A 26698-nucleotide genomic window follows, 5' to 3' on the forward strand; every position below is an offset into this window, starting at 1 on the left:
CTTGGCAGTGGCCCCAGGCTGTGTGTGGACTTGGTCCTCTGCACAGCAGAGCTCGAAGCCCAAGGGATTGGGTCCAAAGCTCAGTGATGCTGAGGAGACCCTCTCTGGGGACACAACTAATGTATCTCCAGCACTGTTTTGGTCACCTTGCTGCTACTGGGAGGACACTCCTGAGGACTGGAAAACCCTGGTGAGCTGAACAGCAAGGCAGCCCTTGGATGGTAAGGGTGTGTGGGCAGCCCTCAGAGTACCAGCACTTGGGAGGAGGGAGTGGTAACTCCAGTGGTTACTCTCTCCTCTAAAAGGCAAAAGCGGGTCTGACCTTGGAGCTGGCACCCTCTTCCCAAAAAATGAGCCCTACCCCTCACTGCAGAGGTGTGAAGTCCTGCTAGGCTGAAGGGTTACACGACCCCAAAGCACCAGCCAGGGCCTCAGCCCTGAGCTGTCTTCTGCCCCTGTCACTCAATTGCTGCTCACAAAGACCCTGGAGCCATACCACACTTGTGATTAGGATATTCTATTTAGGAGCACAGCGACCTGCTAAGGTCAAACCCTGATTCATTTGCAGAGGTGTTTGTGCTTTGTTATCAGCATTAGCATTTGCAGCTTACAGCACCTTAACCACACAGGGCAGGATGCGGGAGAGAAGGCAGATAGCAAAAGCAGATGCTGGACTCCATCCTGCAATGCTCTCAGCAGCCCCAAAAAGCACTGTGTACCCTCCTCTCCTAGGGCTGCTGGCAAGCAGGACCTGGTCAGCACTCTCTGCCTTGGCAGGATCCAAACCTGTATTGGCTGTGTGCACATCTGATAAGAATATCTCTAGCACACCACACTCAAAACAACTCTACATGATAGTTGATGAAGCCTTCAAAGCAGTGCCCAGTCCTCTCCAACACATTCTTGCAATCCCCCCGTCCTCTGCATCCCAACAAACCCCCAAATTCATTCTCTTTACATGGAGAAAATGAGGTCTGCCCCCTGTTGCAAGCAATGAGGACCCCCTGGTATTTACTGTATGTTATTTTAGCAGTGTTACATGTACTCATGAATGTTGGATTGCTGAAGAGCTAGGGGGCAGCCAGCCTCTCTGCAGCTAGTTCGAGAAGGGTCAGGGTGTAGAGGGGACATGAGTTTCTCAAAGTTGCATGGCAGTGATGCTGGGAGGTCAGAAGCTGGCAGGAGTACCTGACATTCCCAACAGCCCGTTTCATGCCTAGGCACCAGCCAGAGACATCACCCATGGGGAGCACAAAGGAAAGCAAAAGTCAGCACAACCCACCTGCCTCAACCAAGCATCTTCACTGCAGAAATCATCCTTCTCTTAGAGGAAATGAAAATAAAAAAAAATCTTCCCCATTTAAGAAACAACCAAATTTCTGAGTGCTTCCCAGTCCCTGGCAGACCACAGCACTGCTCAACAGCTCTGTACCTGTATTCAGTCTTCATTTCTTTTAAGGTAGCTTGCCACAAAACTTTCATCCACAGTAGTAAAAAAAAAAAAAAACAACCCACCTGGGAATATTTTGGAGTGATTCAAAGGCAAGTATGAATATATGAAATAAGAACCTCTCTCTGTTTCTGGTAGAACAGTAGGAAAAAGCATGGAAGTGCAACAGAGAAGAAAGTATAAGCAACTTTTTGGTTGTTGCTGTGGGAGATAGTAGTGAACAAACCTACCCACTACGAAGAGCTTTTTCCAGGAAGTGTAGGCTGTCAAAGGCTGTATCCCCTGAGCAGCAGGCGCTCGCACAACAGTTCTCATGCTACTTGCAAGCAGCACATTTGGAGGAACCCCTGCAACGTGCACAGAGGATGAATGAACCCTATGGCCCTGAGGCACCCCGTCCCATCAGCAGCACATCTCCTGGCACCATGAAAATGTTCATGGGCTTCCTCACTGTATTTGTTGTAGTGCAGACCATTGGGACCGTGCTCTTCTGTTTGTATCTTCACATGAAGATAGATAAGGTAAGCAGAGAGAGGAGGTTGTGTCTGTCTCTGCTGGATTGCTGGCATGGTTTGACTTCAGCCCTGGTGAGATCTGCTCACCAAGAGGATGAACACGGTGGGAAATGGTGCTGACCACTGGATGGAGGTAGCAGTGTCATTTATCACACCCTTGTTCTCATTTCCGCTTTAATGTGCCACAGAGATGTATGGGGGAGAAGGGATCTGTTCCCCTTGATAACAAAAATAGAATGACCAATCAAGAAGAGACGTGTAGAGTAAATCTGGCAGCTGATGGCTAGTCTGTGGACAAGAGGTTGTGGTTTAGACATACAAGTGTCTTTTTTTGGGCTTGCTAGTGGTTTTTCTGATTTTGTAGCACTTATTAGCACTGTGACATTAATGGATGGAGAGGATGAAAGGTACAGAAACGAAATTTTCTTTTAGTGTTTTCTTGATTTTACTAACATCTCCCTTCAGATGCTGTCTTTCAAGTTAAGGAAGAAGAGACTGGACCTTAGTATGTCCTCAGTTTCTGAAGGTACATAGTACCAGTGATCCAATCCCATACTTGGGACAATATTTACCAAAAAGTTAAAGTCTGGAAAATTGTTTTTGATGTTGGTATGGCTGCAGCTGCACTGCAAGATGCCTAAAATCACCCATCTAAAGCTAATTCCCTTCAAGCCAGAAACGACTGCCAGCTAAAAAAATATGTGCCTAAACCCCAGCATGCGTTTTTCCTACCAGATACACTGATACAGTGGATGTTAAGGATTTTTCCACGAGTCATTTCAACTTCAATTGAAATTTAATTGTGTTTCTGATCTGCAAGGGTGGAGAGCAAGGTTGAGCTTTAATATCAGAGGGCTGGAAGGGGACTTCACTGCATTGAGGTCGCAGGCTGTCCTGTAGGAGTGTGCAGAGGGTCTCTGGCAGAGGGAAATGTGGCTGCAGGGGGACATGGCCAAGGATCAGAGGCAGATGAAATGCAGTCACAAGTGGCAGGAGGATTTCAGTTGCCTTCAGAGCTTGCAGTGGGACTTCAAATCTGTCCCTCCACATCCTAGTGCTGCCTGTGCTGAGCTTTTTGCCTGGCTGCACTTTCTCTTTACAGTTTAACTGAATGTTAGGTTTTCACAAGAAAAAAAAAAAACAAAAAACCAACAACAACAAAAAAAACACAACAACAACAACAAAAAAACAAAAAAAAACCAAAAAAACAAAAAACAAAAAACAAAAAACAAAAAACAAAAAAAAAAAAAAAAAAAAAAAAAAAAAAAAAAAAAACAAAAAAAAACCACAAAACAACAACAACAACAAAAAACCCACGCCAAACAGGTGTAAATTTAAAAATCAGTATCCGGATGCATTTAATAATTTTCTAATTGGCTTTCTGATTTATTTTTTATCTGAAGATCTTGGCACAATTCAGCCCCAACCCACATGTTGTTTTGGTGGCAATGCTTTTATTCAATAAGTGAGTAGAAAAAACTTAAGCCCCTCTGTGTGGATAGGGCAGTGAGGGGCTGAATGAGCAGCCCAGCTGCCTGCTGGGGCCATTGGGGAAGGAGCTGAAAAGCCCAAGCCTCTGAGCCACCCATTAGAGTTTCTGTGCCTTTAGGAAAAGTCAGAGATGGACATTTAAATTAATTATCAAGGTGATAGAAAACAGATCCTGAGCTATCTTCGTCTCGCCTAGCATTGTCTGTCAGGGTGAGCTCCATGGGTTCAATTCCCAGTGGATAAGGGCACAGGTGGTGGGCTGGTGTCTGGTGGGAGCTCTTGCTGCCCACCTCATCCAGTGCTGAACATCCAACCCTGAGCTTCCCAGGCTGGATTTATTGCAAGCAGGAATGCAGCATGGCTCTGCTGCCAGCAGTTGCAGGTTTCCTACTAACTTCCCATTGACCCTACCTTCTTTCTCCTGTCGGCAGATGGAAGAGGTGTTGAGCTTAAATGAGGATTACATCTTCCTGAAGAAAGTACAGAAGTGTCAGACAGCAGAAGGCCAGAAGTCGACATTATTGGACTGTGAAAAGATTATAAAGGGCTTCCAGAACATCCAGTGCAAGGTACATGATGTTGACTGCATAAAGATCCCACTGAAGAAGGAGAGGGGCTCCCAGTCACACACAGAGCTTCACCTCAAGCTTTTTTTTCTAACCATACCCTTTACTTTAGGGCTGTGTAGCACAAGCTCTTTATTTCTTTCACTATATTGAAATGTATTCATTGAAATGTGTTTGTTTTACACTATATTGATACCATTGAAAAATCTCATTGATTTTTTTCCTAAAATGCTCTTGATCAGAGCACATCCAGCTGCAACTTGCCATGGTATATTTGGGGCTTGTGATGGGTGGGATGGAAATGCAGCCACCTTGGCTCTGCTCCCTGATTCCAGTCTGAAAGGAATAGATTTTCTGCTGTCTGACACTTTGCTCCAGTCCTGTGCTGGGTGGCTGTGAGGATGCTCGTGGCCACCTGCCACTGGGAGCATTTTTCTGCCCACTTTTCTGCCCAGGTGTCAATGACAGTGAAAGCCTTGGGCCAGGAAACTGAGCTCCTGCCAACCACTGAGGAGGAGCATGAGGGTGCTGTGTAAATTGCCACCCCAATGGACTCAGGGAGCAGTGGCTTCTCACATTTGGATGCAGAAGAGCCAATTTGCACTGCAACATCCTCCTAGAGTGGCTGAGGGATGCCCAGCCAGGGATGAGGTGCTCTCATCCTGCTCCACCCTGAATTCACTGCTTGAGTGGCTGTGCTGGCCAGAGTAGACAGGAGAGGAGCATTTCTTTTTCGTTGTCAGTGCCTGATGACAACAAATACCTCAGCTAAACCTGCCTCAGCTAAACCTTCAGGTTGGCAACAGTACCCAACAGGCCACCAAAAATTATATCTGAGGTAGACTGTGCTCAGCAGTCCTGAAAACTCCAACTGCAGGGCAGGGATGTGCATTGGTAACACTTGCAGCACTTCCCACATGAAAAGAATATTTTTCTTGTTTGTTTATCTTAATGTTTTCAATAAACTTTACCCATCATTCTAATTGAATAAAACCCAAGACCATAAACCCTATAAACTCCCTGCTGCAAACAGCCCATGGTCATGTGTGGAGCTGGGGAAGGTACAAGAGGGGCTCTCTGATTTAGGGTATCCTCTGTCAAGAGCTGACAGGGCTGTTGGAGCCAAATATCACCAACCCCAGTAGTGACCAGAGCATCTTTTAAATAAAAGTTTTCAAAATCATTAATTTTGAAAAGAAACATGTATTTTTGCTGTTGTAACAGGACGGACCCCTCAAGGAGCAGCCCAAGTTTGAAAAGCAGAGAGGTGAGTTTCATGGTGTAACCAGTGCACTCATGGCTGCTGGGGCAGCAGGAGTTCCTTGGCCTGGGAAGGGGTTTCCTTCAACAGCCCAGGAGTTTCTCAGGGCGTGGTGTGGAGGCAGGGGATGGGTCGGGTTTTCGAGCATCCCCATGTGAGTAGGAAGAGTGCTCAGTGTGGGCTAGCAGAGGGGAACACTGGGCATGACTGTCTCCCCAGGGCAGGCGGTTCTGGATGCCAGAATGGATAGTCTGAAGTTGTTGAAATTGAACCCAAAATTAAATCTGTGGCCTTTTTACTTGGCAGGTCCTGAGCACCATGAGCATCCCCATTTGATGCACAAGAATGAGACATCTGTGGCAGGTGAGGTGTGGGCACATTCAGGTCCTGTTCCAATGGCAGGCCAGGTGGCAGCATCTCCTCTGCAGGCTTTATCCATCAGAGGCTTCACCTCAGAGGCACCTGCAGGTCTTTGCTGAGCAGAGGCAATGTTCTGCCCCACTCAGGGTTGGGGGTGGAATCTGGAGATGATGTCTTGGCCTGTTGAGAAACATTAAGGGCAGGGCTGCTGCAGTCCCTGCAGAGGAGCACCGGGGAAACAGTGGGTGCTAAGGCATCAATAACACTGGCTTTTTTAAATTGCAGCAGAGAAGAGGGAGCCAATTGCAGTTCACCTGGCAGTTCAGCAGAGCAACAAGGCAGGCTCAGGTAAGACAGACTCGGTTGGTCCTACCTCGACCAGGCAGCCAGAGGGACACAGCTGTGTGCATCCCCAGCCCTGCCCTGTGGCTCTCTAAGGGCAGGGACAGGGACAGAACAATACAGCAGGAAAGTGTGTCCCCAAAGCACAGCAAATCTCTCGGTGGTCACATTGTCTTGTGCACCTGTGCTCTGAGGCGTTCACACATCCCCACGGTCCTCAGTAGCCCTGCGTGTGCCTTCCCAGAAATGCACCACAAGGGCTTAATATTTGCAGGGTGTTCATGGGTGGAAAATTTTTTATCTTTGTACTTAAGAAAACAACCTCCACTTTTCTTTTAAAATGGATCTTTTTGCTCTCCTGGCCATCTCTTGTTGGGGTGGCTGCTGCAGGAGGGCTCTGCTCTCATTTGCATCTGCTGATTTAATTCTCTTCTCACCCATAGTGGTCCTGACAGCAATATGGGCTGGCTGAGAACTTTGCAGTTGCAACATAGGGCTCCTAACTGATTTAGTCAAGTTGTAATTATTCACAGTCATGGCCACATTAGGTTTGAGAGATACACCTGAGTCCTTTTGCATTTCTGCATCCCACTGTATTGACCGTGGCTGCTCTCGCTGCTCTGTTTCCCAGTGTAGCCTTAGCTGAGGGGCTTCCCATAACAGCAAGGATTACCAAAGTGAATATGAGCTTGCAAGGTCAGTTACTCCATCTGGCAAGGATTTCACAATGTGAGCCCTTGTGAATTAATTCTGGAGGAACTGACAGTAATCGGCAACTGCTCTTTCCGTCTCTGACGCAGCATTTCAACCAGAGCTTAGTCTGCCTGTGGAAAGCTTAGTGTTAGATAAGATCAAAGAAGTGAGAAATTCACTGCGTTTTAAAACTCCCTGCTCAAGCACTTGTTAAGCCTATAAGGCAGTGTTAAGAGAGCAGCAGTTGCCTGGAGCTCAACCCTGTGTGGGGAAACGTTCCTGTGGGATGCTTGGTCAGGGCCCGTGGGCTGCGTGGCTCCCCCAGGACTATCCATGGTACACTGTCTCTGGGCTGGAGCAGTCAAACCCATGATTCACCTTGGAGCCCAGTTGCTCCCTCTGGCTGCTCATCTAGGTGTCTCTGTAGGCTGGGGAGGCAGAGGTCCAAATTCCAGACATTGTAGCCGAGCTCATCCCCTCAGGGATGGCCTCCAGGTCTCTGTATGGGCTTATCTGCACCAACTACAACCTGAGCTACCCTGATGGCACCAAAAGTATCCCAAAGTCCATGGCAGCACCTGATCTGCATGGGCCATGGTTCTGGTAAAGGGAAGAAGCATTCACTGCGCTAAGCCCTTGCAGCTCTGCACCCAGGCAGGGATAGCAACTGTGCAATGTTAATTTTTCCTCCTTGGCAAAGTCTCACGATCTTTAGAGGCTGTGAGGATGAAGGACTCTGGAGGAAAGGCAGCCCCCAACTGGGGATGGGAGGCTCTGAAGAGCAGAGTTGCAACATATTTTGGTAGTGCTCTGAGGACTTGGGGGGTGTCCCACTGAAGTCCATGGAGGCAGCAAGTGGAAGTGACACAGTGTTTGGTCTGCTGTGGTAAACACAGGCAATCCTTCCCCTTAAGCATTTCAGCTTGGCTGGATGAAGAAAGCTAAGTATTCCTCCACTCACATGTCGAGTCAAGGCTGACAAAACCCAAGATCAGCAACATGGGTTAAACCTACTGTAGCCGCGGGGAAGGGTCCGTGTTCCCCTGGGCTGGGAATGGTGTTGTGGGCTGAGTACCCCACTAAATGCACCCTGCCGACAGACAGAGGCTTTGGGGCCAGATGTCTGTGGGTGTTCCCCCAAAATCAGCCTGCCAAACTGGAAGTCTCCTTCTCTGAGCTCACCTGCCATGCTCTCTCCCTACAGTGCTGGAGTGGAAGGAGACCATGTATGGCCCCACCAACAGCTTGATATCCAACAAGGAGGGGAAACTGAAGGTGGAGGAAGCAGGGCTCTACTACATCTACTCCCAAGTCAGCTTCTGCCCTGGGAAAGAGTCTTCAGCACCCTTCACCCTCTATATTTATTTGCATATCCCCAAGGAGGAGGACCGGCTCTTGCTGAAAGGACATAAGACACAGAGCACCTTGAAGTCCTCCTGTGAACTCCAGTCCATCCGTGTGGGAGGTGTCTTCAACCTCCGGGAAGGTGACATGGTTTTTGTCAATGTGACAGACTCCACAAAAGTGAATTATAGACACGGCAACACCTACTTTGGCATCTTCAAGTTGTAGTGAGGAAAGGGCAGTCCTGAGTTGAGAATCCAGCCCAATTATCTTGAGAAAAGTGTCTTTCCCTTTTCCCGTTATTTATGTTCCTCTGCCTCTCTGTTTTTCTTGTTTCTTAATTTGTATATTTTATTATTTATTAATGAGGGCCCTGAGAACACAAATGAAACAAAATTTGAAACTGTTATTGTTCGCTTTCAGATTTTTTTCTTCTGCAGCCAGTGACTTGGTACACACTGGTGTTGTGTGTCTAGGTCCACCACGCCCCACATTCCTGTCAGGGTCAATGTCCCTGTTATGTCACAAGACCTTTGTTTACCAAACTCTATCAACATTTATTTCCTCGGAATGTAGGATGGCTCAGGGCACTTCAGCCAAATCGGGTTCATACATATCTCCAGCATCAATCTGCTTACAAACATCAATGGAAAAACATAAAAAGGCTTAGGAACATCTCCTCTAAAGGAATGAGTAAGCCCAGCTCTGTTGTTACATGGTAGCTGCTGGTGAGGCAATGTTGCCATCCCAACTGTCTGCTGTTATCTTGAGAACCCCCTTTTTTCCATCCCTGCCTCTCTGTGAAAATCAGCTTCCTCAGAGTGCCTCTGCCTTGGCTGTGTTCATACTGGGTGACAATCGCTTCACACCACAGGGGTGAGTGGCGGCTGAGGGAGGACTGCAGATTTCAAGGCAGAGAGAAGGTAGGGCACTAGTGGTGGTCTGCTCTTGGTGACCTGAACCTGTTCACCAGACTGTCCTCCCACCTCTGCAGGCAGAGGAACATTTACCTGTGGACAGTTTCACTCCCCTGTGGAAGGGGCAATGGCCACCACCATCAAAACTGGAGCTGCATCTTCTCCTGAGACCCCTCCTACCCAAGAAGGAGGGCCAGGAAAGCACAGGGGTGGCAGGAGCACCTACTTCTTTCCTCCAAGGCACATGTGCAGAGCATCTTCTGGCTCTCCTGAGTGAGGACATGTCCACTGTGACACTTTTCCTGGAGCTCCAGGACAGAAGGACTGTGCAGGTAGGCAGGATCCCTCTTGGGCAGGGGGTACCTGGGTGACACTGCACACTAGGGTCTTTCCAACCCTATTCTTCAGCTTGGTCTGCAGGGAAGGGGATCAGGGCACAAGGATGTTGATGCAGCATTTTAAAAAACATTTGATGGTGACATGTATGACAAGCCTGGGGTTTTTGATTATACAGGTCACACTTAGACTGTCAAAGTTTGGAAATAATCCTGAATGCCAACAGGCTTGCAAATGGAAGAGCTTCTAGATTTGGGCAGTGTTTAGGCTTTGTTGTGCTGGAGGCTGCAGATCTAGTCGTAACACGGTGCCCAAATTCCGCCAGTGGAGGGACAGAAGGGGCATTCTTTGCACAGCTCATTGCAGAGTTGGGTGCCCAGCACAGCCCCCTCCCAAGTCAGGAGAGCTCAGGGACTGTCTGGTTTCACGATAATTTTCCAAGTATTTTTTGGCCATTCTCCAAGACTGCCTAATGTTTTTAGGGGATAGACTCTCTTGACTGACATCTTGTATAAAGACTATTTATTTATACAAATAAATAAATAATAAGAAATTTAGAAAATAAATAATTTTTTAATAAAAATAAATTTACAAATATAAACCCATCTTATATTTGTAACCACAGAGACTGAGTGCCAGAGGACTGTGCATGGTAGTAGCTGTGTTTTGCAGCATAATTGGGTGTTCGTGGTTCCCCCTTCCACAGTGTGGGGTGTCTTCCACTGATCACCCAACAATTAATAAATTTATGGATTAAGGCATCAGTGGCTCTGTATGTTTTGAACACTGCTCACTGTAATAAATGACATAATTTGTGATGTTTTGTACATAAAATGTGATTTAAGCTATTGTATGTGATTAAGATTCTGTAAAATAAAGTAAACAAGTGGGTGGGGCTTGAAACAAACGAATTTTAGGATGAACAAAAGCCACTGCCAGGAATCCAGTATGAACAATACCCCTGTGAAGACCCATTCAACAGACCAGACAGCAGAAAAGGGACTCTTATTAATATGAAGAAAAAGACAGAGGACAAAGAACTGCGGAGAAATGTTCTTCCCCCAGCTAAATAAACTGTATCTAAGGAGACCCCTAAAAGACTGGATTTGTAAACAGGAGGAGCTACGGTGCGCTAGAGGCCGTAGCTAAGGTTCACCCAGTGCCGATCCCGGGACTCGACACTGACCTTCGGATTGTTGGCTTGTCCTAATTTTTTGTTTTGTTTATTCTTTAATTAATAAAAGTATTTATTAATTTGGAATTGGCTGGACATTTATAACACACACCCTTCCCTGCCCCAGACTGAGATTTCACAGGGTCCTGCTTGGGGTCTGGGGACCAAGAGGACAGTCGGGTGGCACTGAGGGTCACACTGGGGACAACCAGCCCCAGAAGCCTCCAGAGAGAGCCATTCCACCATTCTCCTTTAGGCATGTTGAGGTGCCAGGGCCAGGCAGCACTAGGGACCAGGGACATTTTGGCAGGAGAAGGAAGAAGAGAGTCCCTGTCCTGGGAGGGCAGTGAGACCCCAAGGCTGAAGCCCCCAGCACAGCTGTGAAACAGAGGGGTGGGGACTAATTTTAACAGGATTTAGGACACATGACTGAAAGGATTATTCCTCCCTGTCCTAAGGTCATGGAGCCTGTAGGGATGTCTCTGCTTTGGAGCAGGGGCGGATGCTGCACATGTTGCGTGTGGGGCTGGGCAGCTGCTGTCTGCCACGGTGTCTCATGGTGGTGTGGGTCTGACCACATCCCTGCTGCTGCTGAAACACAGCCAGCCCTGTGGGCTGGCTCCTGGAGGCAGTGCTGGACTCCCTGAAGAACCACAAACCTCCACAGGGGAGTCATGGTAGGAGTGTGGGTGGAAGCTACAGAAGAAACCAAAGATGGTGCAAACTGGCATGGCTTGAGACAGGGGAGAAGATTGGAGCAAGTGGATGGGGAGCAGAGAGCTGTGAGGAGCACGTGTGTAGCCAAAAACCTCCAGGAGTAGAAAACCTCCTCATTATAGGCAAGGAGAAACTGTGATCAGTGCACACTTTGAAGCCTCCTGCAGCCCCCAGTGGCCAGGAGCACCTGCCAGAGACCTTGGGCTGAGCTGTGATCCCCAGCCAAAATGACTGAGCAGGATACAGGAGCTGCAAATTGCATGGCTGAGGAAAACAATCAAGAGAGGGGAGAAGAAAAACAGTCATTAAACAAGTCCATAAATTCTGCAGCAAGGGCAGCAGATGCCAAATGTCACCTCCCCTGCCTGTGGGTTCCCTGACCAACCCCAGCTCCTGCCCACACCACTGCCTTTTCTCAGGGCTTTTGTTTCTGTCTTCTGTTTTTTGACTTGCCAAAAATAGCCCCTGGGATTCAGATGTGAGGTAGTGTGTGAGAAGAGATGAGATGCAATGGCTGCCATCCAGCTGTGTCCTTCTCCCCCAGCCCTGCCTGTTGCCATAGCTTGTTTTCTCTCCCCATGGAAAGATTAAATATTTTCAATACATTGATTTTTCCCTTGTCATGAGGCCTCTATGTCAGTCCTGAGGCTGTGGATTTTACCATTTCCAAACTGATTTTTTGTTTCCTGAGTTACGAAGGGCATGTGAGAGGGTGATGAGTTTGCAGGGCACACCAGCAGGACTGGCACAAGGGGTGATGGATGAGCAGCTGTAGGAAAAAGCAGCAGCATGGTCATCTGCAGGGAGAGGCGTTTGCATGGTTCAATACACTCTGAATTCAATACACTCTAAAAAAAATTAATATATATATTTTATATATATATACCAAGTTGCTCCAAGCCCCATCCAACCTGGCCTGAAACCCTTCCAGGGATGGGGCAGCCACAGCTTCTCTGGGTAACCTGTGTCAGGGCCTCACCACCGTCACAGGGAAGAATTTCTTTCTAATATTCCATCTAACCCTGCCCTCTGGCAGTTTCAGACTTCGGTGTTTTTCCATGATGCACCCAAGCCTAGTGTTTCTTTTTCCCCTTGTTCTTTTTCCTACTTTGAGTGCTGTGTTTGGGGAAGGAGAGCAGGTCCAGCCCTCCTGCCCTCGATCCTCCACTTCTGCTGTGGGCTGACACCACAGACTGTGGCACATCTCTACCAAAGAGTTAAAAACCCCCAGCCTGCAGGAGAGGTCTTGTCCAAGTAGTGGTAGACCAAAGGAAATCCTGTCACCACACCTAATTGCCAGAAAAAAACACCACTAACTAAAAAAAAATCTCAAACAGGCAGGAAGTCACTTATCTACAGCAACTGCCTGGTGCAGCAGAGCAGCCTGTTCTCCATAAAGCATCCTTGTGAACAGAGTGCATGTGGGGCTTGAGGCATGGAAATGCATCTCCTGCCACGTGCCCTTGACCTGCAGCAGGTCTGGGTGATATGGGAGCAACAGTCCAAGTGCCAGCATCCCCCTTCACACCAGTGTTCCCACCAGTAAACCAGAGGTATGATGCTGCCATGGCATTTTGAGGAAATCAGTGATGCCCATAGCAAGCCCTGGCTTTGCTTTCACGGCAGAAACACAGGAAGCAGCTCCAAAGGCTAAGAAGCGAATTTCATCCTTCTTTATTTGTTGAAAATGTCAATTAAAAAACTGTTCAAAATAAAAACATGTTAGAAAAGTTGAACTTGCATAAGTAGTTTACAGTAAATAAACCTACATGACAAAGATGCACTGGAAGGCAGCTGACACAACATCCATCTAAAGACAGACTCACTGGAACCTATTTACAAAGCACTGTAAACAAAGTAAATATGGAAACATTGCTGTTCATCTGGCATGGCTTCTTTTCCTTTTTATTTTATTTTCTTGACTTTTTTTGGCTTCTAGCTCTTGACAAATGCTTGATCCAAAAAGTCCCAGTGTGCCCTCCATCACATTACATCTCACAAACATGCATATGTACATAGCACGGGTTTCAGCTGAGCCTGGGGGCAGCGAGGACACATTTCCACCCTCTCCCTGGAGTGTCAGTAGCCCTTGGTTTATTCTGCACATCAGCAGCCCAGTCCCCAGCCCAGCTTGGGGCAGGCAGAGGGGCCAGGCAGTACCAAGGGCTCTGGACACGGCCTCCCTGGGCAGCAGTAAGTGCAGCAAAGGTCCTGCTCCTGGAAAACTTTTCACAAGCACAGCAGGGCTTGACTGCTGACCAAACCACTCAACTATGTGCCCAGGGAGGGGTGTGGGGAGCTGCCATCCGGCTGGGATGCTCTGGGGATGGCAAATGTAGCCAGACCTCTGTTTTGCCCTAGAAATACCTTAAAGAGGGTTTCCTATTACACTCCTTAAGATGTTTTGGAGTCTGCATCTCTCAAAACAACATTTGCAATGTCCTGGCTATATTTTAATGGCAAGGAGGGAGTTGCAATTATTGCCTCTGTTATGTCCTTCACAACCAACAGAATGGTGTGACTGTAAAGAGCTGTGGTGCCTCTGCATACCCTGGGACCATGCTGCCCAGTGAGATAAATAAGACATCATTAACAGAAGGTTATTTTTATAATGCTGTTAAGGAAGGAAGGAAGGAAGGAAAACAACAGTTCTAAACTAGGGTATAACACCAAATAAGATAAGGTGAGCTGATACATATGCATGATGCCTGTGTGCTGTGTTTGAAGAGTTGTGCAGGGATTTGTGAGGGTGTTGCATGTCCTTGCTCCAGGAGCATTCCAGCTCTTGTCAAAGCGTATGTCTTCCCTAGCTCAGGAGAAAGTTCCTTTTCCCTAGCACAAAGCCCCTGTGGGGAGAAGTGGCCGCTGGCTACACTCACAGCCTTTGGGAAGGAGCAATGGAAAACATGAAGTGGGCAGAAGGGAGCAGGGGACCAGCACATATGGGGTTGTTTTTTGTTGTCAAGCAGTGTTTACATTTCATATGGAGAAAAGCATGTCCTGCAAGAGGAAGCACAGCAAAATTATAATCTAGGATACCCGGACACTGGATGTAAAAACAAAGCAGGGGGTAGGAATTCTACATCATGCATAAGAAAAGGGATGGGGGACAGAACAGCAGTTACCTGTTGTGCTAATCACGAGCTGTAAGGAGGCAGCACTGTGCAAAATACCTTCCTATGCGCTCTGACAGGTGCTCCAGATCTGGCTTCCCCAAGGAGTTCAAACATCTTCATGTTAATTGCACATTTTAATCAGTATCAAGGCCACACAGGAACCACAGTATTGCTGGGCTCTAGTTCGCTACAGTCAAATAATGGGGAAAACAAGATGGATGGGAAAAGCTTCCCCAGTTGTGATTATCTGAAAAGAGGAGCATGGTGCTTTTTTGGTTTCTGCTCAATGCCCCCTCAGTAATGGTTTCATTCAATAAATAGGTACTGGTGCTTTTGGAAAGAATGAAAGCATTAAAAAGTGCTTAAGCTTCTTCTAGGAAACTGCTGCCCAAGCCTTTGTGAGCAACAATCGCTAGCAGAGTTTGTATTTGCTCCCAGTAGCAGGTACAATGAGGTATTAGTTGCTGCAGATGAATTGTGAATCATGGACCGTTTGCTTACTGGTTCAGTTGTGATTGATTGTTTCTGCTTTATCTCCTTACTGAATGGAAGAAAAACTATTTTTTTCTCTATGATTTTTTTTTGGTAACAAAATACCCCAAAACACCAAAACAAGGAGCAAGAAGAGGCAAAAGATCCAGTTCCACTTCCCCAAAATACTCCTGAGGTCACACACCACTGCCAGCAGCTTCTTCACAAATTCAGGCGATCAGGGATGACTTGCGCCCCGTGTCCTCCCTGCCACACTCATCTGTCTGCTTCAGCAGCCTTCTCACCAGCTTCTCTAAGTCCTTCCTGGATTTAAGCTCTTCTTCCAAACACTGTTTCATCCTTTTGTTTTCCTGCAAGGTGAAAAACAAAGGAATAAAGATGCAGTTAATGCCCATGCACTTTATGCAGTGAGGTGCTTCCACACACCTGTTGCCTGATGCCTCAGAGGGGATGAAATAACAGAGACACTTGATAGGAGTTTGTGAGGATGAAGAACATAAGTGGATCAAGCCACAAGTAGCCCAAACAGACCCTTACTACCTCACAGACCTGCACAGAAGTTCCCTGACTTTGGGCAGGCAGAGACATCCTTCTGGAAACCTAATTTTAGCTTGAGTTGGAAAACCCTTTACTCTTCTGGTTTCTCCCACCTCCAGATTTGGGACTGGAGGGAAGAGGACATATTTCCTCTGAGTCTACAAGAACTGGTGTCCACTAGACCCCTATAAAATGAAAAGCTGAAAAGAGCTTTTTGAATAGGGGGAAAGTTTCATGTTACCACAAAGACCAACTACTCCTTCCCTCTTGCTTTCTCTGGCACTCAAGCATAAAGGATGAGAGGAAGTGGTCTCCAGCTGTGCCAGGGAAGGTTTATATTAGGGAAAGTTTTTTTGTGGAAAGGGTTGTCAAACACTGGAACAGTCTGCCCAGGGAAGTGGTGGAGTCACCATTCCTGGGAGTGTTCACAGAATGCATGGGTATGGCACTTCAGGACATGATTTAGTGGTGAACACAGTGGTGATGCTGGGTTGGTGGTTGGACTCCTTCATACCAGATGTCTTTTCCAGCCTTAAAGATTCTACGATCCTGTGATTCAGGGAGGTAAACCAGAAGAAAACTAATACTCATTCAGGAATTTGCAGGATTGGACCAGGATCAGCAGGACTTTTCCTGGCACCAACCAGCAGTAGATAGCCCAGCACAGATTGGATGGCTTTCACTTAACTCCCAGCACAAGCAATCCCACCCAAATCACCTGCTTCAGCTCTTTGACTTCATCTTTCAGTGCATAAACTGTGTCAACAAGGCTTCTGAAAAAAGAAAAATAAAGAAAAAAGAAATTGGAGTTGGTGTGCAGGAAAACAGTGACAGCATGGGAAGTGCTGACAGAAAAGTTGCATCCAGATTCTGCTTCCCAAGCCTCAGGCTGCTGCCTGTAAGGGGACTCTGGAAACAGCCCAGAAGCATTTATAGGCCACTGGTCCAAAACTCAGGGCTCTTTTCTCAAACCTCAATGCCTTGTTATGCTTTGAGTTATCAGCAAAGGTCTGTGGCTTTGGCTTCCTTGTTTATGCTGTGGCAATAAATAACAATTACTTAAAAGGTGAAAATGCCTGAGCATCTTTTGTAAAGCAGCCTTGATTCCATGAGGCTGTGCTGCAAAAGATCAAATGTGAAAGGAACACACTGACTGGGTTGGAAAGGGAGAGGCTCAACACAGTCACTCAGGTGCAGAATTTACAGGACAGGCTGGGAGCTCTCACAGGCAGGTGCCAGGCAGGCTCCTGAGGGGCAGCAACAGCCCAGTACATCAGCAGTTAAAAAATAAGAGCCACTTGTTTGGTTCTGTCCTTGATGACCCCATCATCCTACATTTGGATAAGCCATAAACCGGGGATCCAGACTCCCAGAAGGATACAGCCATGTCAGGGCAGCTGGGAAGGCGGCTCTGTCCTTAAAAAAGACAAAACAGCAGTTGGATTTGTCTGGCGGTTCTTTGCCATAACTAAGGCAGCAGTCAATGACACCAGGCCTGCTCCTCTGTGGAGACACAGAAGGAGAGGGCACTGGTTTTTAATGCCCTCCAAAAAGTGACACAGGGCTCGATCTGCAAGTGGAAGGCTGCCACACTTACTTTTCCTCCGTGACCATCTGGCCGTTGCTTCGTGTTTCCTCTATGATGATTTTCTCTTCCTCAGGAAGAAGGACTTGGGGGACGGAGTCTTTACGGGAGCCTGTGTACAGGAATTTTTCATGAGGAAGAAAAAGGGTAATCTTCCCTGGTGCCCATGCTACACCAGAGACAGAAGCTCTCATTCTTCCTGCCCCAACCTCAGCCTAAGGCAGGCTGGAGATGTTAGCTACATCCCACTAACCCAGAGCTACAGCAGCAAGTGGAAAATTTTCAAGAATACTCATTGCATCTAAAGTTACATCATGATTTATAAATGAAACCATTAGGCTAGGGCCAGGAGCTCCCCAAAGAACCATGGCCTCCCTTTTTTCTGTGTACCATTATTTGACAGTCCAGTGATTGAACTGGCTGACATCTTCACCAGCAATGATAAATAGTTATATTTCCAGAGCTGAAGAGTTAGATAGGTTCTTATGAAGCAGGTTGTTCTCAAACATGCAGCTGATTGCGAGATAATATTCATGCTTCCTTTCTAAAGCTATAAGCAACCTGAGATTATCATCAGGTAATCACTAGTAAAATAGCAGTATCTCATCTGCCCTCCTACCTGCTTCATTCTCTGTGCTTAGAAGAAAAACAATGGCAACTAAACCACTAGGTAGATAAAGCTTCCTTATCTCAAAGATTGAACACTACAGTTTCCTAGCATGTCTCATTGCTATATGATGCAACATCTGTTTTTTCCCAAAGGGGTTATCAGTGTTGTGGGCAGAGTAGGAGCTAAATAAATGTGTTTGTGTGCCCACCTGAGCTGAGAGCTTGCTGGAAGCCTGCCCCAGTACAGTATGCCTCAATCACCTTCAGGATCTGAGCATCCTCCTCCAGCGCAGCAGTACCTGTAAAACATTGCAAACAACAGCAGGCGCAAAAGCAAGGTATTCTGGCCTTGTCTCTCCCAGTCTTTGCCCCCAAGTCCCTTAAGCAATCATGCTGTTTCTTTGGCTGTCTCTGGGACTTTGGCCAACCTGTTTTGAGGTCCTTAGCATTTTCTGGCCTTTGTGGCATGACCAAAAGGTGTGAAAATCATCTCTAGTTGCTCATCCTGACAAAACTCAGGGGGTGATGCTCTACTTTGGGTGCAGGAGATGGGCAGGCAAAGCTGCCCTTGAGTGGGTGGTCTGGTACAGCAGCACCAGAGCAGGACTTGGAAACATGAAGTGTTAATTTCCAGCCTCTGCTCAGCGCCGTTGAAAGCTAATCATGGAACTGTGCATGGCAGCTTGACCATAGCCTTTTGTGTAAAGCCCCCAAGGTGTGCCCCAAGTGGGCTTTAAGGAACTTTCAGGATACCCCTCTTTGCAGGTGAACAGGATGGGGACCTTTTTGTCTTCCTAATTCCCCATGGACACTGTTCAAGGACCTGCTGGCATGATCAGGTAAGGGTTTGTCCCAGCTGTCAGATCTATTTTGGTGACTCTTGATGTGCAGTTTAATGCAGTTTTTAACTACTTGGAAGTAGTTCCTTGGCTTCATATCCAGAATAAGACCACCCACAATAACTTTTTGCTAGCAATCACGAGGAGGATGGTGGCAGGTCTGGCAGTCATAACTGGGAGGGGAGGAAGGATCTGTCAGAGACTGAGGACCAGTGCACTCCCAGAAGTCTCCCGTGCTCAGGAGCATGTAGACTCACAGAGGGAGCATCTTGTCACATCCTGCACTGCAAGAAAGTCCCGTGGAGATCACTGAGAACAGAAATCTCCAGAAATAAAAGTAAAATAGACTCACAGAATGGCTGGGGTTAAAGATCATCTAGTCCCAATCCCTGCCACACGCAGGGACACCTTCCACTAGACTAGGCTGCTCCAAGCCCCATCCAACCTGGCTTTGAACACTTCCAGGGATGGGGCAGCCAAAGCATCTCTGGGCAACACTTACTTTTCCTAATAACAAACTCTTCATCAGATGGTTTCCTCTCAGTTTTCCTTTTTGGAAGAAACTTCTTCATTGTTTTTGGACTTTTGCTGGAATCCTGCAGAGAAATAGACTCTTGTGTTTAACTAGAACCAAAGGCAGCTGGAACAGAGGAGCAGCACAGCTGGATGCAGCTACCCATGCTACACACAACACATTAGAGAGCTACAAAGCAGACAATGACAAAGTTGGGGAAAATGATAGTTTTTGCCCTTCACACGTACCAGTTGTGGCCCACTGCTCCCTGGAACAGCAGTGGGAATAGCACCTGAAGCTTTGGGCCAGGACAGGCTCCTCTAGTAAATTCAACTCTTCTCTAAAATCCTTTAGCCAAAGAACTCAAATATATTTATAGCACTTTTAGTCTGCTTACCAACTCTGTGGTCTGTGCTAGAAACCCCTAAAATGTGGTTTATTTCATTGACTTGATTTCTAATATAAAAGAGTTGGCAAATAGCTCTGCTTCTGAATTCCCACAATTTGAGAGTATAAATCCCACACACACATATACACAGAGAACAGACAAACACACACAAAGTTACTGTTTGCTATGACTCCACGAGTAAGAAAGACAAGTTTTTATCTCCTTCACTCAGTTAAAAGTCTTGCTATTTGGAGAGAATTACTGTATTAGTAGGTTACATGCAATACGGATTTAAAGAAGAGGCATACCAGAAGGGTTAAGTACCACAACACTAAATCCTTTCTGAGAGTTATCTCAAAATATAATTGCCAGTTATTACTGACTCTGACAATAACTTACTGACACAACAAGGCAAAATTAGGGTCATGCAAGCACAAGAAGCATTAACAGGAACAAGCATTGTGTGACACGACAAGCCAAAGAGATGTATCTACCCTTACCTTTAAGATATAAGACATCCTCTACAATGAATATGCAAAGAAAGAGAAGATGAGTGTGAGAGACTGATGATTTTTACCATCAAGTCCATTAAATCCACAGTTCCAAATCACATTTCAATGTTAGTCCTGCGATTAATGCAGCACAACCTCTGTACTGGTTTTAAAGCACTATCAACATGCAAAGGAGCACCTTGTCATGCAAAACTGAAAATTTACATGTGAGATGCACAGTGAATGGGCATTAATACATTCTAAACACACAGAGAACATGCCTCCTCAGTTAGTAGTGGGTGTCTGCGGGTGCTGGTTGCCTAAACTGGCACTTTCAACTGCAGGAGCCCCATGTGCCTGGCCCCATCCAAGCCCAGGGAGCACTCAGGGTCTGCACTCAACACCAGTCATGAGGGTCCCAACCCAGCCCAGTCAGGATGCTCTGCACACCCTGGTGACAATCTCCTAGGACTCCATCTTCTCAAAGGGGACCTTCCATCCTCACTGAAGACCTGAGCATGGCAGGCATCAGCACTGCAACACCTCTCTGCTCAACTGGCAGAGATAGGGAGCCCCCTGCATATCCTGTGGAGAATTCCATGCTTGATCCAGGGAGCCACTGGGCTCTCCTGCAGGTCTGCCCAGCAAAATCCTGAACCCTGATGTTATATAGCCTTCAACTCATGCAACGCAGCCAGTTAAAAAAAAAAAAAAAAAAAGTAGTAGAAGAAACTATCCGTAAATCTTTTTCCCTTTGCTAAACTGAATCCAGGCACAGCACTTTACCCACAGAACTTACCTGTTCTGTCATTTCAAATGATTACTGGAAACAGAACAGGAAAAATGACCCAATTTCAATGGAAATAACAAGAGTGAGGTGCTGTACACAAGCAGGGTCTGAGGTTTCCTGAGCACAGCTGGGTACAAGGAAGTGTACAAGACTGTGATATCCCATCCTACACTACGAAAAGACAAGTAAAATACCACTGGATGTCTAAAAATCTCTGCTCTTTCAATCAAACTGTCTCACTCGCTTCCCTGCAAGTAACCTTTGAAATTTGCATTCCTTCATTACATCTTCATTATAGAAAGGTGCTTGCATGGAGCTGTCAGCATTGTCTATTTGGTGTTCTACTTGACATTAAAAAAAACTGAAATAAGAGTGAAATAGGGATTCTGTTTAGTGATTAAGCATCCCAGAGGGAGAGATGAGACAGATGTGGATCTGTCTGGACCAACAACCAAACTTATTTCCTATCTGTCATAGCAGGCTTGTATCCATGAGTGTCTCCCCAGGCTCAGGCTGGACTGACTGAGTACTAGGCTGTGCTTGCCCAGCTCTGCTGGACATGTTGGCCTTTGGGTTTCTACCAACATGGTCAGCACAGTTTGTTCCCATGGAAGCCATATTTTTGGTCCTATGACACCTTCCAGGATAACATCCAGCATGCCATCCCTTGGGACTCACTGCAGGCCAGGCCTCTGTGCAAAAACCTCTCCCCTGGTTTCAACATGGAGAGTTTAATTCCTGCTATGAGTGGCAGTGGACAAGAAACTGCAAAGGGCAGTGGTATTAATGATATCACTCAATCTGTGGTTTTTCCCACAGAAAATTCTCTCTTCTACCTCAAACCTCCACCCATATTTTTAATTCACCACACAAGCAAGACTGAATGGTTTAGAAAGAAATGGTTTAGCCTCTATCAGGAATTTGGAACATGCAAAGATTATGGGTAATTTTCAGTCTGCTCAGTTGGTATTTAAACTATTTAATTCCCAAACTGAAATTACTTTACAAATTCTAAGAAATAAATGCAACAAAATGCAATGAGGCTACTTAAAACCTCTACCTGGAGCAGCAGACCCACAGTCCTGCCAGCTGCAAGACTCTCCATCCCTAAGTGCTGAGAGGGTCCAAGCCCCCTCTCTGTCCCCAACCCAGGGCAGAAAAACTCCCAGGGTTGCTGTACCAAGAAAGGCAGACTGACTGACAGACTGACTCAGATCCAGAGTGCTCACTCAATAAGGGGAACGTTACCTCAGGTACTGGTGAGTAATTCCAAAAATTTAGCATGAGGTAGGGAGGGAGAGCACTACATTTGTGGTGCAGGGTGACAACAGAGCTATGCTGTATTTTGGGTTTTCCCACACCAGCTCCCAGGCTGGGATTCCTGCAGGTGAAGCCATCCCTCAGCTGCTGCCTCCAGCAGGACCTTGCTGTCTAACACTCGGGTAAGGTGGCAAAAGAGGGTCAAGCCCCACGTCCTGCTCCAGCCACCAAAATAGGGTGGAAGACACAAGAAACATGAGCAGGCATTTTGCCTCTTCTTCGTGATGCACTATTGCTTCTCAATCCTGTACCACTGAGCTGCTGCAACAGCTGGAACACACTCCAGCAGGGAGCAGGCCCCTGTCCAAGCTCAGACACGGCAGGAAGGCAGCTCCACCATGGCACAGCCAAGAGACAGGGCTCAATGGGACACCCAGATGTGGGACTGGTGCCACCCAGTAGCTGAGGGTGCTGGCCATGGCAGCCAACAGCACACATCCAGCCTGCAAACACTCATGTACTCATGAGTCCTGTGTAGCACAAAGCCTGGCACAGCGACCAACATCCATCACAGGACTGGGACCAAACTGGCAGAGTCACTTCACTCAACATCCCCAAGAACCTACATTTCTGTGCCCTTGCTGTGGAATAAAAACCCGGACACTAGGTCTACGGATTGTGTGAAATCAGGGTCCTGGACAGGCAGTGGGATTATTACCTCTTTGTAACTCAGTGCTGCTGATGGTCTGAGTGGAGGAGCAGGACGGAGGCAGCTCAAGCTCCAGGGCTTGAGGATTTTGGGGGGTTCCAGAGGCCCACGGATCTGCCCAGCTGAACTAAATGTCTGAGAAAACAGATGAGAGGCAAACCAAGACTGTTAACCACCAAACAAGGCAGAGAAGTGGAGGGGGATGGACAAGCATTAAGATACTGAGACATCTAAGTTGCAACAAAAACAGGGCAGGATACATGAAAAATGGTACAAGCACAACATGGTCACATAGCAAAATGCAGGATGTGTCTTACAGCTGTCACGTTACCTCAGTGCCAAGGTGCTGCTGAAACAGAGAGCTCAGGCAGCAGTGAGGAACCCAGGAGGTGGCACTTACCGAATGAGGGCTCCAGGACTGTGTTTTGGAGATGGTGCTGCATGTCCCTTTGGTCAGCCTTTGCAAGTGGTCAAGCCATTCGTGCAAGTCCTGGCTGGTGCTGCAGGACACAGTGATCCGCTCCATCATGTTCCCTGTGGCAGAGGGTCAAATAACTGTCTTTACCAAGTGGTAGGGACTTGGGGGAAACACAGGGTGAGAACAGCTCGGCACAGCAGGAAGTGGCTCCTCAGTTTGCACAGTCCAGTGGCTCCAAAAAGGCCAGGGCAAAGATAGAAACAGAATCATGGGATCATTAAGGTTGAAAAGACACATCTAAGATCATCAAGTCCAACCATTAACCCAGCACTGCAAGGTGCACCACTAGACCATGTCCCTAAGCAGCTCATCTACAATGGAGATGTGACTGTCCATCCTCTTCTGGGCAACCACTGACAGTGTGGGAGCTGCAAAAAATGCTAGGGGAACTGGTGAGATGAACGTGCGGCTTATTTAATGTTGGAGGTCATTAAACACAACACTTGCATGATTAACAGGATCCTGACACCAAACACCGCCAGCGCAAACAGCTGCACCGCAGCCCAGGCGCTGAGCATGAAATGACTGGGTACAGCTACAAGTAATGAGATAAACTGAAGGAGAGAATGGCATGAAAGCTCCCTGACGACCAGAACCATTAATCTGTCAATAACTGAGGTACTCAGAGCTACGAGGGATGGCTACTGGATGCAGATAGAGCACACCAGTGCAGAGCAGTGCTACTGGGCTGAGAGATTTGTTCATACAAAACACTATGGTCTCCAATGGCAGCCAGAGGCAGAGCTCCAGGGCATTTGGAGGAGGTTGCCTCAAGCAGGACAGAGGTGCTCAGACACTCAGACAACACATGATAAAAGAGCAGGAGGAAGATCATGGTGGGGGGTTAAGAGGAAGGAGGGCCAGTACTTCCAGTGGTAACTGCTGTTTGCACTGGGAGGACTGCCCCAGGCAGAGGGCCCCACTGACCTGTGATTTCAAACATGTGCTCATTCCCTTCGGCATCTTCCAGCTTTGTCAGTGTCATTCCTGTCAAAGGCAGCTTTCCCTGGGAGAATTGAAGAGCAGTCAGTGTCTGCAGGTGTTGTTCTGCTTGTTTCTGCTGATTCCTTTCTCTTTGGAAATCGCCATTTAAAATTAATTTGTGAAGGCTTCAGACTGCATGAAGAGTCTCCTTTAATGTATGGATCTAGATTTCCCTGCACAACTAGGTCAAACCCCGGAGATGAGGCTCCCATGACAACTGAGTCATCCCTGCCTCATCTGCTGCCCTTTCCCTTCATTCAGTGCAAACCTTTTTTACAGTCAAGTCAGAAGGATCAATTTCCCCTGGCTTTTTCTGAAACACTTCCCCATCCCTCTAATTTGCATGCTGAACTGCCTGCTCACCTTACTCCCACCGATGGGTGAAGTCAGAAAACCCAGCCAAATATTTCCCAAATCTTTCTCATCTCCCTTGCCATGACAAATGATACATCAAAACAAGAGCATGCTTTTCCTGGCAGTATTGATGGTTTCAGACAGCTGGAGAAAAGCCAAGCCCTCGACAGCCATTAGATGGTATGAAAAATGGTAAAACTCAATAAATGCAGAGTTACACATAGTACCTCAGGAGTGGAATTTTCATGATCTTTGCAGTGGGCTCTATAAATATTTTCTACAGATGGCACAAAGCTGAGAGCCAGCTGGCCGGTCAAAACCCTACAGCTGAATCAGGATGCCTTACACATGCACCCCACTCTCAAGAGCAGCAGGCAGAACAAGAGTTTTTGAGGTTTTCCTTTTTTTTTTTTTTTTTAATTTCACAGCATTCACTTACTAAATACTGATTAACCAATTATCAGGAAAAAAGCATTGACTATCTTGTACACAGTAAAACCAAGTCCCAGTCCCCAGCCTGGGGTGTTTGCATCACAACAGAGAGTTTGAAGGATGCAGAGGACTTGATTTTGACAAGAACTATCTGATTTGCTTTTTTACACCGAAAGCCTTGCAACTTCAAACTAAGCATGCCTACCTGATAGATGAACCCACTCATCCGTGGGCTGGCAGACAGCATCAGCAAAACACTGGAAAATAACAAGAAATACCGCTCTTCTTTCTCCTGGGGGGATAAGAATTTAGGTTAGTCCAGTCTGCAATGCATCACAAGCACCAGCCTCTAGAAAAATGAACCTGTTGCAACTGGAATCCCAGCCTGTGAGATCACCCACAAACCAACTATTCTGTCTTTTTTTCCCTTACAGCATCTCATTTATGCACAAGTTTTCCCTGCAAAGATTTTTGTCTGCATGCTGCTAATCCTCTTCCAATCACTGCAGAGTGCCTCAGAGGGCCTTAAGTCCCGCAGCATCCCACATCCCAAACAAGAAAGGTTTTGGGGACTAGATGCTGCATGGGTCTGTTTTACAGGTCTTGCCTTCCCAAGGAAATATTGCTAGGGCAAGCAATTCAGTGCTAACAGGTACTTTCCCACACTGGGCATGCAGCACACATGGCTTTAGCACCTCTGGGAAAGGTCTGTGTCAGGCACTGGTGTGATACATTAGGACCAGCAGGACAAGAATCCCCCCAGCTAGTTCAAAAGCACAGTCAGCTCTGGGATGAGGCATCACAGCAGCTCCTGTGCTGCACACAGAACATTTTCCAGTCACTCTCATTTCTCAGAGTAAGTCACAGGGGAGAAAGAGGGAAATTAATGCTCTGTATGACACTGAGATATTCTTTTCTTGAAAAGTGTGTCACCAAAGGCCTACGAGGTGCCTGACTCACTCCAAAGACGTGCACAGTCCCATTACGCAGCTCCTCCCAAGGTAAATTTATTTATCAGCATTATTTGTCATCAGTTTGTGGCCTGGAAGGAGAAGAGCTGCCGCCTCACATCATTTATCCCAGGAGCAAGCAGGTATTCAGACACGAGGTCTTTCGCCAGCAGAAGGAACACCACACTCACCTCGCTTCCCCCATACTGCACCATAACCTGGGACATGTAGATGACATTTCCCATCATTTTTATGTCCTCTCCTTCCCAGCGCTGGATGGGTTCAGAAAGGATTTGCAGCTCAAGTTGTTTCCTCTTCCTCAGCTCCTGGCATTGCGACTGGGAATCACAGCAGAGCTTTGTTAGCTGAAGGGCAGGTGCCAACCCAAACCATCCCAGCAATACTCACATAGCCCTGTGGGCTCAGGGGTGGACATGTCACAGATCAGGAAAGCCTTCTTAGCCCCATTACATAAAGTTTGTTAAAAAAAATCGCATCCTAGTAATTTATGAAGTAATGATTACGTTCAAATGTCAAGGAAATTGCAAATTGCACTGAGCAAACATTTTTTTTCCAAACCAACCCTACCTCTGAGAGTTCAGGATCACAATTTCCAAACCAAGACAGCTGCACAGTTAAATGTCTCTAATTTTGCTACTGCTTAGAGGGATTCTGCCCATTTTGTCCAAACAGTAAAGTTAAACTTGTAGCACTGCAAAGTCCCCACAAGTCAGATGGGTAGATATTTTCTAACCAAAATCTGGGAACCCAAAGGCAGGACTGGGTGGTGCTGTAGGTTAGCACAAAAAAGAATCTTCTAAAAGTGCTGTAATTGAAAAGACTGCACCACTGCTGAGCAGCTGGGGACTGGAGAAGCTCCAGGGAGCAACCAGTCTCTCATCAGCTCTCAGCAAGGGAGGACAATGCTGACTGAACAGTCCTGCAAATCTGAGCAATACTTTCTTTAACTGACCCCTCTGTAAACAGAGAAAATTTCTGCAAAG

The 26698-nt window shown here is 46.9% G+C and overlaps 2 protein-coding genes across 7 annotated transcripts in view; one reads left to right on the forward strand and one right to left on the reverse strand.

The window, feature by feature from the left end:
• The first annotated feature begins 499 nt into the window (after positions 1-499).
• Positions 500-9764, forward strand: CD40LG (CD40 ligand). Its single transcript, XM_063422363.1, has 6 exons — positions 500-1971; positions 3888-4025; positions 5247-5289; positions 5590-5646; positions 5929-5991; positions 7883-9764. The coding sequence occupies exons 1-6, from the start codon at positions 1816-1818 to the stop codon at positions 8248-8250; spliced, it is 825 nt and encodes a 274-aa protein (XP_063278433.1). The 5' UTR covers positions 500-1815; the 3' UTR covers positions 8251-9764.
• Positions 9765-12824: 3060 nt separating this feature from the next.
• The window catches only part of ARHGEF6 (Rac/Cdc42 guanine nucleotide exchange factor 6), a 44580-nt gene continuing 30706 nt past the window's right edge, over positions 12825-26698 (reverse strand). For 3 of the 6 annotated variants that reach the window (XM_063423358.1, XM_063423359.1, XM_063423362.1), the window contains 11 exons: positions 25886-26032; positions 24950-25036; positions 23902-23980; positions 22897-23030; positions 22506-22631; positions 19747-19767; positions 18847-18940; positions 17715-17804; positions 16909-17008; positions 16030-16084; positions 12825-15124 (listed from right to left, as the gene is read on the reverse strand). In XM_063423358.1, coding sequence (XP_063279428.1) covers positions 14984-15124; positions 16030-16084; positions 16909-17008; positions 17715-17804; positions 18847-18940; positions 19747-19767; positions 22506-22631; positions 22897-23030; positions 23902-23980; positions 24950-25036; positions 25886-26032 — 1074 coding nt within the window. In that variant the 3' untranslated portion in view covers positions 12825-14983. The remainder of the gene's footprint in view (positions 15125-16029; positions 16085-16908; positions 17009-17714; positions 17805-18846; positions 18941-19746; positions 19768-22505; positions 22632-22896; positions 23031-23901; positions 23981-24949; positions 25037-25885; positions 26033-26698) is intronic. The other 3 variants (XR_010083576.1, XM_063423360.1, XM_063423361.1) reach the window with 3 other exon arrangements.

Source organism: Prinia subflava, chromosome Z, assembly GCF_021018805.1.
Source record: "Prinia subflava isolate CZ2003 ecotype Zambia chromosome Z, Cam_Psub_1.2, whole genome shotgun sequence".
NCBI lineage: Eukaryota > Metazoa > Chordata > Aves > Passeriformes > Cisticolidae > Prinia > Prinia subflava.